This window comes from Onychomys torridus, chromosome 4 (genome assembly GCF_903995425.1).
Source record: "Onychomys torridus chromosome 4, mOncTor1.1, whole genome shotgun sequence".
In the NCBI taxonomy this organism is placed as follows: domain Eukaryota; kingdom Metazoa; phylum Chordata; class Mammalia; order Rodentia; family Cricetidae; genus Onychomys; species Onychomys torridus.
The window spans coordinates 45,964,525-45,980,299 of NC_050446.1; the positions used below are offsets into that span (position 1 = coordinate 45,964,525).

The following is a 15,775-nucleotide window of genomic DNA, read 5'->3' on the forward strand; positions in this document are numbered from 1 at the left end:
TGGACAGGCAAGCTGAAAAAAAAAGTGAGCTCCCACCATCGTTCTGGACATCCAGATTATGGGGAACTCTACATAGCTTCTGGGCCTCTTCCCAAGGCCTCAGTGTCCTGCCCTGTGAGTGTTTGCTGAACTGGTTCTCACCATCTCCCAGGGGCTCTTTTGACCCAGAGCTGTTCTTTGCTTCTTCAGGAAATAAACTGGATGAAAGTCCAGGGCTGGAACTTCCTCCTTGGTGTTTGACAAGGACTGACGTACTCCAAGCCCTTTGAATCCCGGAAGTCCAGAACACACCCAGCCTGATTGACTGCAGCGTCCAGAATGCTGGAGCATAGCTAAAAGACAAAGCAAAGAGCATTTCAACATGAGGGACCCACTGACGGATTGTTCGGTGAGTAGACCAGTGTGGTCTGTGTGTCTGTGTGGGGGAGGATTTTTAACTGCAGAAATTTGAGACAATCAGAAAGGAGGCATGTTTAGATGTTGGCTATGGTACAAAAGTCTGTAGTTTTTCTTTGGTTTAGTTTAAAATAGAGCTCTCTCGAAAAAGTGACAGTCATAGCTGTCTTTCATTCTCAAATTGGTGGGGAAAGGTTTGGATGAGTATACAGCATCCTTCTCGGAGGCAGACGGGGCTCTTTGAGAAGCAGTATTAAGGCGCACACCAACAGTGCCAACATTGTGTGTGGACTAGATATGAAAGCATGTAGACTGTCTGCAGTGCATTTTGGCTCAGAGATGAAGTCAGGGAAGAAGGTCCTGCCTCTCCACCCCTCACTCTGCCTGCACTTTTTAATCAAATCGCTTAATAGTTTAAGATCACAAGATCCCAAGCACTACAGACCACAGAACAAACTCCCACTCTGTCAGCCTGGTGAATGGTTCATCAATGTGTTGCTCCAGTTCTGAGAGAGTTCTCCAAACACAGAATTGATCAAAAGTCCAAAGACACAGCAGGGTCATTAGCAGTAGTGGCAGAGATTTGACCTAGGAGACAAGATGCAATAGGAATAAAGGGAAGATATATCTATTCCAAAACCGAAGTAATTGAGGATTTTCAATGTCTTACTCCAGGAAACAGTGTTTTAAAGCTCAAGTTGGTGAGCTCAGAAGCCAGGAATTGTAGTCATTGTGGTCAATGTAGTCATTCATATATTTTACTGAAAAAAAGCCTGTGGACAGGCAAGGAAGGTTCATAAAGAAGCCGTAAGACCAGCAGAGGGTTGCTTTCCTTTGGTTTATCCAAACGGCTAGGAAAGCATGGGTTTAGGAGAGATGGAATTGCATCTACTATTGTGAATTCAAGAATCACATGACTGAAGTGAGGCAAATGCCTAAATGCCCAGTAGATTGTAGCACCAGCCCCATTAAGCACAAAGAGATGTGCTTAATGAGGAAGCATTCCAACACTGTTTGCATGATGATACTGAGTGAACCACCACTGCCCCATTGGCACCTGATCCTCAGTCTCCTCTGCATTGGGTAAACTTTTACAGAAATTTGTTTTTCTTTCTTTGAGCTTGTTCCCTATTACATTTTTAAAATCTTCTCCTGTCTCAACGTAGCTACTTGATGATGTTTTTCTCTGGTACGGGGTGGTAAGGTGGGACAGGGATGGGATAAGTTGTGGCAAAAACCTGGTACTACCCATTATTTAAAAAGAAAGCCAATGCCAAGATAGTATAATAGACTAAAGAGAGGGAGACAGGAGACAGCATCAAGTAAGTTTTTAAAGAGGAAAGAAAGGGGTTTGAAAGTCTACCATCTTTTTTTTTTTTTTTTTTTTTTTTTGTAGGTAGCAAAGCTTATCTACCCCTCACCTCTATAGCAGTTCAAAGCTCTACTTCCTGGGGTGCTAGATGATGCCTTATCCTATTCTGAGTATCCCCAAGGATGTTTGTTCTTGTCCATAACTGAAAGCCATGTCTATGGGCCTATTGCCACTGGGAGTCAAGAAGAGGCGGATATCCCTTCAGCCTGAACTTCTAAACTCTCGAAAGCCTCAGAGCATTTATTTATTTATTTGCAATTGTTTCAGCTTTATCAAATGTTCAAGTGGACTTCCTGGCACAATCTCAGCTTGTACTTGGGGGAACAATGCTCCACAGTTTGGGAACATGCTAAAACAAGCGCATGGGTTTCAGATGAATGCTTCAGAAACACTCAGTGTTTTTTATAGAGAACCAAAAACTCCTACTACCTGCCAAATGCCCTATCCTATAAGGCCCTCGATTTGCACAAAGCACAATTAAACATCTTTATTAAGCTGTAATCTTAACTTGGTCCACACCAATGGATTTGTGTATCAATCTCAGTAGGTCAAGAGCAAAGTCAAATAAACAAATAAATGGGGTGAGGATCTATATTTATAGTGTTTCTAATTGAAATGTAGAATTTTCTTCAACTATGAGTATCCAATACTACTAACAGTGTCTAGGACTGTGTAAACAATAAAAACAAAACAAAAAAAAAAAAAAAAAAAAAAACCACAGATTTTTTTTTTTTTTTTGCCAGAGCTGAGGACCGAACCCAGGGCCTTGCGCTTGCTAGGCAAGCTCTCTATCACTGAGCTAAATCTCCAACCCCCAGATATTTTAATATAACAGTGTTATTGTAGGTGTCACAGAGTATTGCTTATTCTCAGCCTTATTTAGCTATTTTGATAATTCTTAAGACTTGTTATTTAGCATATTAATATAAACATCTAGCCTAATATCACAAGCTTAAAAATATATTTTTATAAATATACATGTCTATCAATGTGGTTCTGTTTCTTTATAATCCTGTGGTATTTTGTTTTATACATTTAAAAATAGTATTCTAAGTGAAACATGTTTAACCGAACTCTTAAAGCAGGCCTGGCACAAAAACACTTAAACTACCATTTGGGTCGTGCTTCTGTGAGGGAATGAACTGCTGCTACTCTGGGTCCTTCAACCTCCGGGAGTCGTGACGGTCAAGTCCGCTTTCAAATGCCTGTCAGGAAAGTAAGCTAAAGAGTGCTAAGCACTGCGTAGGGCTGTTAAATAATCACGAGGGTGTTGGAGCTTATTTTTTAAGTGTTTTTTTTTTTTAAGTTCTGATTTTAGAAACGAAAAGAATTGGCTCTCAGCCCTGATGCCTGTGAGCTTATCATTGACTCCTAAAACTATGCCACGAGAAATCTTCCTCAACTCCATGTGCAAGGAAGTTGATAGCATCAAATTCTTCCCAGAGGAAATGACTCAATTATGTTTAAAAAAAAAAATACCACTTTCTCCCTTCCTATGAAAGATCGTAGTAACTAAATTGAGCGATAGTTACAAGCTACCACCAAATGTTTGCATTGTAGGTACTCATAAGGAAGCCAGATAGGAGCCTGTTAGAGTATGCCTCTGCTTCCTACACCTTCAGCTTATTTGTTTGTGAAATCAGCTGCCAAAAGAAGACCAGGCTGCTCCTCAGCTTGGTAACCTGGCTCACATGCCAGCTTGAACGTCTTAGCCTGCTGGTTCAGCCTGGGTCACCAGCTGTAATTGGCAAGGACTCCAAAGGCACCAGTGCTGTGGTCCATGACTCCTGGGAGCCTCTCCTCCATTGAGAGATGGGGAAGGACAAATGGAGTCTGGCACAGATACTGTGAAGCCCATAGCATCTTTAGTATGTGTCGGTGAGATGTGTAATAAACAGCTTCCATCCCTTAGGCCTCTGTTTCATCAGCTGGAAAATAAGAGGAGAAGATAGGAGATGGTACTGTTTCCTTGGTACTCTGTTTCTCACAATTTAAGAAATCCTACCACAAAGCTTCGGATACCAAACAGATCTCTAATAAGTACAAGTAACCCCTTAATTTGAGGGGTGGTGCTTTGAAATAATCAGCACCAGTGTATGAGAATTCACATGGAATCAGTCGCACAGGCTTGGCATAGAAAGAGCACCAAAAAGCTTGGTCAGCTAAATTCAAGTCCGGTGTCAAGGCTTTTTGAGCTCTGTGAAGATCCAGTCCATATGAGCATCCACAGTAATAACATATTTTTCTAGAACAATTAGATTTAATCTTTTTCGGCATTCAAATGGTGTAAAGTCAGAAGGAGCAAATGGTCCAAGTTCAACAGCAGCGTTTTATTGTGTTTCCAGCTCAGATGTCTCGTCATTCCACATGCTGGTGGCCTAGGTGACCACATTGGGCTTTGCTATTTGTTTCTTTTGTAATAGCAACACTTAAACAACAGATTTTGCTTTACAAGTGTACATCAGAAACATTTTCCTAGTGTTGGGTAGGACATGCCTGAATAGAACAGCTGAAAATGTGAAGGATTTTTTTTTTTAAGATTTCAGAAATAAATTCTTTATAAAGGGAATTTAAATAATGATATGTTGCCATATGAATGAAGGTACAGGGGAGAAAGAGCATGCACAAAGAAATTCATGTGGAGCTAGGATATGAACATTGAGCTCTTCCCCGGGATGCATCTGTTGTAGGGCTGGGATATCTAAAAGCTCAATAAGGAGGAAAAGACATTTCAAACTTACTTTCCACATGGCTCTCACTAGAATGAATCCTTTTTCCACTTCTTGATGATATTAAGAAGCCATGTGTGCCACTTGTACCAGGGTATCAGCTCTCTGAGTAAGCTTAGTTTGATTATATTTATTAGCTATATGCAGACATTTGGCTGTAGTGGGTGGTCTACTTGATTTAACTGCCTGACATTTCTAAGCACAAGTCTCTCCTTAGTCTAATGAGGGCATGTTTAGCTCTTTGGGTCTTAACTCTAAGTAAGAGATTGGGCTTCTGTGCTTTCCATACTGTGTCCCATGGAACCTCTTCAGAGTCCCCTCTGACCTGTGGAGTGGGTGGGAAGGGGAAGTGAGACCGGAACAGAGGAGCCAAAGCCAAGGTGGAGAGATTTCACTGCCTCAGAGGAGAGACAGTCTGAGGTTATCTGATCTCACATTCACACACACACACACACACACACACACACACACACACACACACACACGACTAGATAGTCACAGGATCTTCTCTAACATTTAGGTAAATCTACTTTTAAAAAATTGTGTTTCTGTTCAAGTTTGAGTAAATGGTACATGATAAAAAGTCCAGGACCATTGACTCTAAATAAGGAATTCAGCTGAGTAGCTAGAAACAGTCTTAGTATCTCTTTTATTTATGGATGTCTCCTTTATCTCAGTCCGGATCAGGAATTCTGGGGAGTTGCCTGCACACTGAACGTCAGGTCAAAGATAAAGATTCTACCCCGTGTTGTTATAAAAGGAACATCCTTCTTTATCTGATCATTAAATTAAGAACAATACGATGCATTGTCTGGGCACAATGGATCTCAGGAAATGGTTTACTTGAGGTGAGGATCCCTCCGACCTATGATCTGACCAGAGTGGCTGAGGCAGCAGAACCATTGGCCTTTTCTCTGTCTGGAAGAACTTTGTCCATTCACCACTTTGTTCCAATACAAATACTTTCTGTGAAAAAAAAGTACGCTGTATTTACCATCTTCCAAACCCCACAGCTGACAGCTCATGGGTCAACAGAAGCCAGAACTGTGTTTTACTTGAGAAAACCCCTTTCTTTACAAGTTGAGTTGAGGTCTAGAGAAATGGCTCAGAAGTAAAGAGCACCGGCTGCTCTTCCAGAAGACCTGGGTTCAAAACCCATCACCTTCATGGTGACTCACAACTGTCTGTAACTCCAGTTCCAGGGGATCCAACACCCTATTCTAACCTCCACAGTCACTGGGCATGGTAGTACATACTTGGAGGCAAAACACTTATACATTTAAAACAATACAATAAATGAACCTAAGGAAAAACTCCAAGTTGAGATGAAATGCTTTTGAGGGAATAAGGTGTCAGACATCTGCCTTGCTGTAGCTCCACCACTGTAACTGAACACAATTGAGGTCTTAACCCTTAAGAATGTCCTGGCCTCCCAAAACTTGTCCCAAGAAGACTATAGGAAGATGTCTTATAGGGTTTTGAAGGCCGAAGAAACTGGAAACTGCAGTGACCCCAACAGCCCAGTGTACAGAAGCATTTTCAGTGATTCTTATTCAGATTAAGTGGTAGGGATGCCAGTCTTCCCATGCTCCCATCCTCCCACAGTCCCTATTCTCACCCCAAGGCTGCCTTGTGATGGTGATCTGATTCATCCTTTTCTTTCTTTTTCTTTATTCTTCCCTTACACAATATATCCTCCCTGCAACCTCCCCTTCATTCCCTCCTCCCATTCCTCCCACTTTCCCTCTCCCCTAGATCCACTGCTCCCCCATTTCCCTTCAGATAAAAGCAGTCCTCCCAGTTATATTAACTGAACAAGATGCAATAAGACTAGGCACAAACCCTCATATCAAGGCTGGACGTGGCAACCCAGTAGGAGAAAAAGGATTCCATGAAGCAGGCAAAGGAGTCAGAGACACCCCCATTCCCACTGTTAGGAGTCTAACAAAATCCCAAGCTAAAGAACCACAGCATGTATGCAGAGAGCCTAGCACACACCTATGCAGGCTCCATGATTGCCACTTAAGTCTCAATGAGACCCTATGAACCTTGCTTAGTTGATTCTGTGGGCCATGTTCTCTAGTGTCCTTGACACCTCTTGCTCCTATAATCCTTCCTCTCCCTCTTTTGTGTCTTCAGGGTTCCCCAAGCTCTGCTTCGTGTTTGGCTGTGGGTCTCTGCATCTGCTCCCTTCAGCTGCTGGAGGAAGCTGATGGCGATTGGGCTACACATCTCTCTATGAGAATAGCAGAGTATCATGAAGAAACATTTCATTGACTTTTGGGAGGGAGGGGAGTGAGTTGTGTTGGTTCTGAGCCATCCAGTTTCCGGTTCCTAGTCATCCAGGCAGTGTCAAGCATGGGCTTTCTCTGGCTTGGGCCTCAATTTAGGCCAGTCATTGGCTGGCCACTCCCACAAGCTCTGTGCTATCATTGTTCCATTATATGTTGCAGGCAGGACACATTGTGGGCTGAAGGTTTTGTGGCTGGGTTTGTGTCCCAGTCCCCCTACTGGGATCCTTGCTTGGTTACAGAGGATGGCTGGTTCAGGCTCCATATCCTCCATTACTGGGAGTCCTCACTAGGGTCACCCTCACAGGTTCCAGGAAGTTTCCACTGCACTAGGTTTCCACATTGCCCCCTAAATGTCCACCTATTCTAGTCATCTCTGCCCATACTCTCTCCCTCTGTCCCTCTCTCCCTGACCTGACCCCTCTTGTTCTCATCCCCACCTGCCCCCAGTCTACCCACAAAATCTATTTTCTCTTCCCAGGAAGATCCATATGTCCCACCAAGAGCCCTCCTTGTTGCTTAGTCTCTCTGGGCCTATAGATTGTAGCATGATTATTCTTTACTTTACAGTTAATATCTACTTATAAGTGAGTACATATCATATTTGTCTTTCTGAGCCTGCCTGGGTTGCATTGCTCAAGATGATTTTTTTTGAGTTCCATCTATTTGCCTGCAAATTTTATAACGTCATTTTTTTCTAACAGCTGAGTAAATACTCCATTGTGTAAATATACCACATTTTCTGTATCCATGCTTCGGTTGAGGGACATCTAGGTAGTTTCCAGTTTCTGGCTATTAAGAATAAAGTCACTCTTCTTTCTCGACAATTGGACTCCTGGAGCTCCACCTGGGGCCTGGCCGAGGATCTCTGCATCCACTTCCATCAGTTACTGGATGAGAGTTCCAGCATGACCATTAGGGTGTTTGGCTATCCGATCACCAGACTAGGTCACATCAGGCTTTCTCTCTACCATTGCCAGCAGTCTATAGAGGATATATCATTGTGGATTTCAGGGGACCTCTCCAGCACTCTGCCTATTCCTGTTCTCATGCGGTCTTCATTTATCATTAATAACTCTGTTATTCCTTGTTCTCCCTTTGTATTCTTGATCCAGCTGGGATCTCCTGCTCCCCTAAGCTCTCTTTCCCTCGAATCTTGCCTTTCATTTCTCCCACTGTCATCCAGTAGATGACATGTAGATCTCATCCATTTCTCTGTCATTGGGCGATCCCTATGTCTTTCCTAGGGTCCTGTTTTTCTAGGTAGACTCCCTGGAGTGTAAGAGTGTGAATTGTTGAAACCAAGATTGGAAAAAGCACAGGGACAAATAGCCAAATAAATGGAAACACATGAATTATGAACCAAAAGCTGTGGAGCCCCCAACTGGATCAGGCCCTCCAGATAAGTGAGACAATTGAATAGCTTGAACTGTGGGAGGCACCCAGGCTGTGGGACCAGGACCTGTCCTTAGTGCATGAGCTGGCTGTTTGGAACCTTGGGCTTACACAGGGACACTTTGCTCAGCCTGGAAGGAGGGGACTGGACCTACCTGTACTGAATCTACCAGGTTTAAATGAATCCCCAGGGGAGTCTTGACCCTGGAGGAGATGGGAAAGGAGGAGAGGGGCTGGGGGAAAGGTGGGCGTGGGGCGGGAGGGGGGAGGACAGGCTCCACAGAGAAACTCTGTCTTGAAAAAAAAAATTCTATTTAGATCTGTACCCCGTTTTTAACTGGATTGTATGGTTTGTTGGTGTCTAGTTCTTTTCTTAGGACAGTCCATCTTGGCAGTCTTCCCTTGTACTGCCAGTTCTCCTGGTGGGAAGAGGCTCTTATCCTCACTCTTGCTCTGAAAGTGCAGGCCCTCCAGTCCTTCGCCGGCCTGTGTCTGCTCAGCTCCAGCCCCAGCTGTAGATCTGCTTGAGAGCAGAGAACCTAGTAGGCAGCCAAGTCTAGCTTGCCTAAGGCCCCTGGCTTCCTTGTTGAGCCTCTGTGTCTGCTTTGCTATAAGCAGACAGCAGAAACGATACGAAAATACAGCTTAATCCCAGGAGTTATTTCTAAATTAATCAAATAAGAAAGCTGAAGCTCTTATAAAGAACCTGCTAAGTTTTATTGACATGAACTAAGATTTAAACAAATGGAAAGACTTTCACTGTGTTCTTGGATGGCAAATCTAAATGCCATTTTAAAAAAGTTAATTTCTTCTAATTCATATAAACACACAATAATACGATTTTGACTAGGATTCTGACAGGGATGTAAAAAAAACCTTATAATTAGATAAATATTCATATGGAAGAATATATGTCCATGAATAGCCAAAGAAATTATGAAAATGAAAAAAAAAAAACATTGCTCAGAAAGAGCTCATTAGAAGTTTACTGTCTCTGTAACTTAGAAGAGCATGGAGTATGTGTCATTATTTCCTATATGACTGTGATCTTTGAAAAACACAAAATGTTCCATCATTTACAAAAAGTTAAGGATGCACTTGAGTTAGAACCAGGGAAAAGCTACAAATTAGAAACCCTAAATAAAAATGTCTTTAAAAACCATTGTAGGACCAACCAAATGGCTCAGAACTACTGTCATACTTGTGCAAACCTGATACCCTGAGTTCTCAAAAGTTGTCATCTGAACACCACAATGTATGTCAGGATTCATAAGCATGCAACACACACACACACACACACACACACACACACACACACACACACACACACACAAACACGTCATCATCATCATCATCATCATCATCATCATCATGATAACCATATTAAGTAAAATCAAATTTTAAATACCGTTGTATTTCTCACACATACTTAGTCTGAACATAGAGAGTTGAAAGCTTGCATGTTGCCCTCCACACCAGTAGGGCCCCAGGCTCTTCATCTCCTTTGGATCTATGATCTCAGTTCATGGTGTCCCATGTCAAGACTATGTCATAGCAATGCCTATCATTCCTAAGTTCAGGAAGCAAAAAAGAGGAAGAGGGGCCTTCACTGAAACTGGCTTATTGATTTCTGACACATCTATCATAGCATTCAGCCGCAAGTAGCTTGATTCCAGGGTTGCTGCTGAGAGCTATGTATTAAACTCTGGCACTGAGGTATTTTGTGGGATGCTCTGGTACTGTAGGGAAAAAAGTCAAAGGCTCATGGAAAAACTTAATGAATATGCTACGTCACATGGGAATAAACAAGGACACTGGATACAGTGCTTTCCTGTAGGGCTTCTCTCACAACATTATGTGCACCAAAACTTTCCCAGCATGCCTAGAAGGAGACGAAGGAAACCTTCATGGTCATGTGTCTAGAGAAGACAAGTTAGTTTTGCTGAAAATAAAACCCAGAAAACTAAGTTCTGATGACTTTTAGCAGAGATGTAACAGGGGCTACAAACTGGAACACCATCACTGACTGGCTTTACTTACACTGAGGGACTTTGAAATTTGTGAATTGTTGGGTACAAGTTTTTTCAACTCATATTTCAAATGCACCCTTTTTTTTTTTTTTTTTTGACAAATTGGAAAACCTGGCTACACTGGGCCACATTTGCATGGGCATCTGTGGGCCACAGCAGTGTAGATAGCAGCTTCTCTAGGCTGTCTTCACCTTGCTCTCTATCCCTGCCCCCCATGCACAGCCATGCAGATGCCTGATTAATACCTGCAGGCACAGGAGCCTGCAAATAGGCTTCCATAGCCAACACATCACTTGTAAAGCTTTTTGCAGTCTCAACACACTTGGTGTGTTCCAGAAGTTTCAAAATAGCTGCTTGGTACTACAGGCTAAGTATTTCTTACCAAAATGCTTAAAACCACAAATATTCCAGATTTCAGTCTTCTTCTTCTTCTTCTTCTTCTTCTTCTTCTTCTTCTTCTTCTTCTTCTTCTTCTTCTTCTCCTCCTCCTCCTCCTCCTCCTCCTCCTCCTCCTTCTTCTTCTTCTTCTTCAGATTTTTGAGTTTTGTGAATGTATAATAAGACATCTTGGGGATGGGACCCAAGCTTAAATATGAAATTCATTTATATTCTCCATAACACTATACACATAGCCTGTAGATGAGCTTATACAGATCTTTATCATGCCTGTGTTTTGACTGAGACTCATCATTTAAATCAAGTGTGAAATTTTCTGTATATGGTACTAAATCAGAACTCAAGATTTTTATGTGTTTCAATTTCAATTTCAGATTTTTTTAGACAGCCTGTACTGTGGGTCTATCATGTGTGGAGGTTGGTGGGACAAAAATGTAGTAATGTGGTGTCCTATATAGTATGCTTTTGGCCTTCGCAAACCAGAAAACCAAATTCTGTTGGATTATTTGTATTTGACCTAGGACAATGTGGTAACTGAATGAGAATGGCCCCATAGGCTCTTATAGTTGAATGTTTGATTCCCAGTTGGTGGAGTATTTAAGGAGTAGGAGTGTGGCCCTGTCAGAGGAAATGTGCCACTGGGAGTGAGTCTTGAGTTTCAAAACCCCACATCAGGCCCAGTCTCGCTTGTGATCATGTTCTCTGGCTCCTGCTTGTGAACCAGATGTAAGCTCTCAGCTACTGCTCCAGGGCCATGCCCTGCCTGCCTGCCTGCCTCATGCCATGCTTCCCACCGTGATGGTCATGGACTCACCCTCTGAAACTGTAAGCAAGTTCCCAATTAAGTGATTTATTCTATAAGTTATTTTGGTCATGGTGTTTCTCCACAGCAATAGAACAGTAGCTAAGACAGACAGAAATAAACAGCCCAGCTTCAATTTTGGAAAAATTCCCTGGATTTTTTCATAGTCAGCCAGAGGAGACTTGATGTTGAGCTAAGCAGTCATCCAAAATGTGTGGCTCCCTTAGCCACACAGGCTTTTACGATGGCAGTCATCACTACAGCAGCATTCTGAATTATGGGTGTGCTATCTATGGAGGTGGTCATAATTTTCCTGTCATTTTTTCCCCAGTACAATAAAGTATACAAGAGCCTGAAGGAGTTTGCTCAAAATGGAGAGAATTTCTGCAAGCAGATCACATCCGTCCTTCAGCAAAGGTACAAAATGCACATTTGCAACAAGCTATTCTTCCTCTGTAGTTGCAGCTAGTGACATGTCTGGAGGGGTGACTAGAAGCTGTACCACTTTCCAGAACACAGTGTTATATTTTGGTGCTTGAAAAATTGGGTTGAAGAATGAACCTTCTCCGTTGAATATTTATCAACTGGTACCATAAAGATCAGTAAACCACACAGAGGACTTCTGCCTAGGAAGACTCAGCCAAGCCTCTTAGCCTCAAACTGACTTTATCATGCTCCCAGGGTCCCACTCTTACATCTGATGTATAAACCAATTATTGTGCTTTTCACATTGGCCTCGATTATTAGTTTATGTTTTTCCTTCCACCCCAAGGACAGGGCCTATGTTTTACCCATTGTATGAAAAGAACTTCTTAGAGCCTGGTCTTCAATCTTATAGTCATTTTCTAAAGAAAGAATGGATGGATATGAAGCCACCATTTTTACTATTAATATCTCCTCTTAATACTAAGCATGGCTGTGAGTAAAGCTGTTCACTGGGCTAAAATGAGCACATTTCGCTCAGGTAATAAAGGATGGGGTGGTGGGGGATCTGCTTAAAATTAAAGAACCAGAGAAAGGAGTTGGCTTATAAGAGGACATCTAGGTCTTTGCTCTACTGTAGACATCTCTATGATAAATATTCTAAACCACTTTGTAAGAGAGACTGTTGTGTTTTAAAAGGAAACAGTTTCAACTTTAAAACATTGTAGGGCTGGCAATGAAGCTCTGTGATGGAGTACTCGTGTAGCATGTGTGATACTTCAATCCCCAGAGCACTGCCCCCCCCAATTTATATATGTGCCATACAAAATGATACCATGAGTTAAGAGCATTCCTCATTAGCAAATCAATAACAAAAGAAAACATTAGCTTTATCAGAACAATGAATGACTGGGAGAGCTCTAACGACTTTTTATGAAGAAAAACACAAGTTTGTCAAATGGAATAAAAAAGAAAATAAAAGTTTAAGTGAGATATATTTCTATTCTAATAGTCAAACTGCCTTGATTTTCCAAAAATAAAAAGGGAGGGTGCAATCTAAGACAGTGTTTCATCTACAAGAAAATATTTTATAGGCCTCAAAGGAAATTATTTTTAAATAAGACCAGTTAACTATTCTATAAATCCAACTCTTTGCTTAGATAAAAGTGTCTTCTCCCTGAAAAGCAGGAAGAAATATATACTAATTAACCAGGCAGATGGCCCAGGTGGTAGTCATCTGGTCTTGATTATTTAGTGTCCAAGAGTTCAAAATTAGTGCCAGATAGACAGCCATGAAGACAGGTGACGGAGGTTAAAACAGTGTCCACAACTACAGCAGACTCCATGGTGGATTTCCTGGATTGGAGCAGCCAATGTTTCTCCACTCTCTTCTTGTTTTCCCTTATCCGGATGTTCACCTGATGCTTCACTTTCTTCTACAGCCACAGTCCTGGCTTCTTACCTGTGTTTCTCTTGAAGTCCCTTCCCAGGACCAGTACCCGTCCTTTCAATGTGTGAAAGCCGCCATCTCCACATTCTCACGGGGCCAACGTGGAACCTTTGGGCAGTAAAGACATCTCCTTTCATGGTCTTCCTTCCTTATGAACCAGATTTAGAATCTGAAAATCTATTGGATGCTGTAGGCTAAAGTTGCAAGCACATTTCTGAGTTTAAAAACTGCATGGCAAAGTATGGTTATAATAAGACCTGACTTTGGATAATGCTGAACAGCCATGTGGCAGATGTTTTGTAAAGCTAACCTGGAACAGCCAAATCATTTCCCTCAACCAGGATGCCACTGCTTGGGTACTTTATATTGGCTCCTGATAATTGTTCATTTGAAGTGACCCCTCCTACTTAAGATGCCCAAGTGCCTGGGCATGCTCAACTGTTTGACAATGCAGTTAACCCGAGAGAAATATATATCCAGAGAACTGTTTTCTAGTGGACATGAGTACTTTATTAATATATGAATGTTTTCCTCAGGGTGTGCTTTTAGTCTGCTATCTTATGAGTTAGTTAGCAAAGGTGGATGATGTGTCACACCCCTGGATCAGACCAAGTGATGTAATGTGGAGGTCACTACCTCTTCCTCCTGTGCTTGAGCTGACTGAACAAAACTAGTCCACAAGGCTCAGTAATTGCAGTGCACCTGACACATTCGCTTTCACACGCCTCATTCTATAACTTCAGAAATTACTTCCGTAATCATACAGAACACAAAAGGCTGGTTCTTGTTTAAGGCAGTGGTGGCTACCTATAATCCTAGCACTTGGGAGACTGAGGCCGGGGGATTACAAGTTCAAGGTCAGCCCAGGCTAAATAGTGAGGTTGTATCTTAAGCAAAACAACAACAACAAAATAACACACACACACACACACACACACACACACACACACACACAAACACAGACAGAAAAACAAAAACAAAGCTAAAGCTGGTCAGGAGGCCCAGGGGGTAAAGATGCTTGCTGCCAAACCTGAACTCTGTCCCCAGAGTCCAGATGGTAGGAGAGAACTGACTTCCAAAAGTTGTCCTCTGACCTGCACACACACTGTGGCACACTTGAGTACACACACACACACACACACACACACACACACACACACACACACGAGAGGAGGTGTTGGGTGTCAAAAGAAATGGTTATGAATAGCAAAGAAAGGATATTTATTTAATGTGGCCACTTTGAGGGGAGCAAATACAAATAAGGTCATCCAGTGGCCCACAAGACCACCTCCAGGGTGATTGACATGAGGTCGAGGCTGAAGCCGAGGGCAGGAGGTATGCGTAACTAAGCAGTGCTGGTCCAGGTGTGTCTTGCCCAGTACTGGCCCATCACTGTCTCAATTCGAGTCAGTTCTGCAAGGTGGTCTTACAAATCGAATAGTCTGAACTAAAACTCTATTTCAAAGGGACAAGATCCCATTCTGGTTAGTACCAGGGTCCCAGCCTTTACCATTTCTCAGTCTAAGGCTTTGGGAAATTTTAATTTCTTGAGGTTCATTGTTTCAATAGTTTGATAGCCAAAGAGAGGGGTACATGTATCTGTCCTTAAGGGTCTTCCTTCAGCTGCAAGGCCAGGGATGTTTCCTCTTAAATGGGTGGGCTTATTTTATACAAATCAATGATAGATTCCAGTTGCATTAGATATAGGTGAGAAAGCCTCATAAGGCAAGTGAAACAGCGTTCTTGTAGAACATGCATTTTGTAGACATGCAAAATGAGGGTGAAGACACAGGAAATCATGAAGGCGAATCCTGTGGCCAGTATATGGTAGACATCACGGCACTTGGTAAATATTTGCAGATCAGATGAATAAATATGTAAAAAATCACTGAAGATTTGTTTAATGTCATAGCTACATTATCAGAATAAGGATTTCAGTATCCTGAAGGTTTACATTTCCAGACACTTTGCCTGGGAATCTGCTTGGATGCAGTTCTGTTGAGCAGAGTTTTTCATTTAGGCATGCATATAAGTGGACTTACAGTGGTATTGCAACCCCAGATCCTGCCATCTTCTCTAGTTCAGCTGCTTCTTGCTTCCTCCTAATTGGAGGTGACAGGAAACCGCACAGGTTAGTGGAATGACGTTTTACCAGGATAGTCCTGAGCAGAGTTTTTCATTTAGGCATGCATATAAGTGGACTCACAGTGGTATTGCAACCCCAGATCCTGCCATCTTCTCTAGTTCAGCTGCTTCTTGCTTCCTCCTAATTGGAGGTGACAGGAAACCGCACAGGTTAGTGGAATGACGTTTTACCAGGATAGTCCGCCACAACTCGTGGTCGGCACACTCAGCTTCTTCTGCCCAGTGCGTTCCTACCATCTCCCTGTTTTGCAGTCTCAAACTCCGGTTCAACCAGAGACCCCCAGCAGCTCCTACTGTGCTTAAAGTCCAAGTGCTGGGGTTCACTGTAGCTCAACTGCAGGCCGTA

At 42.5% G+C, this 15,775-nt stretch overlaps 1 protein-coding gene across 2 annotated transcripts in view; it reads left to right on the forward strand.

Moving 5' to 3' along the window:
- Positions 1-275: 275 nt before the first annotated feature.
- Positions 276-15,775, forward strand: part of Nostrin (nitric oxide synthase trafficking) — a 59,108-nt gene continuing 43,608 nt past the window's right edge. The window contains exons 1-2 of one of the 2 annotated variants that reach the window (XM_036186321.1): positions 276-388; positions 11,743-11,828. In XM_036186321.1, coding sequence (XP_036042214.1) covers positions 362-388; positions 11,743-11,828 — 113 coding nt within the window. In that variant the 5' untranslated portion in view covers positions 276-361. The remainder of the gene's footprint in view (positions 389-11,742; positions 11,829-15,775) is intronic. The other variant, XM_036186322.1, reaches the window with a different exon arrangement.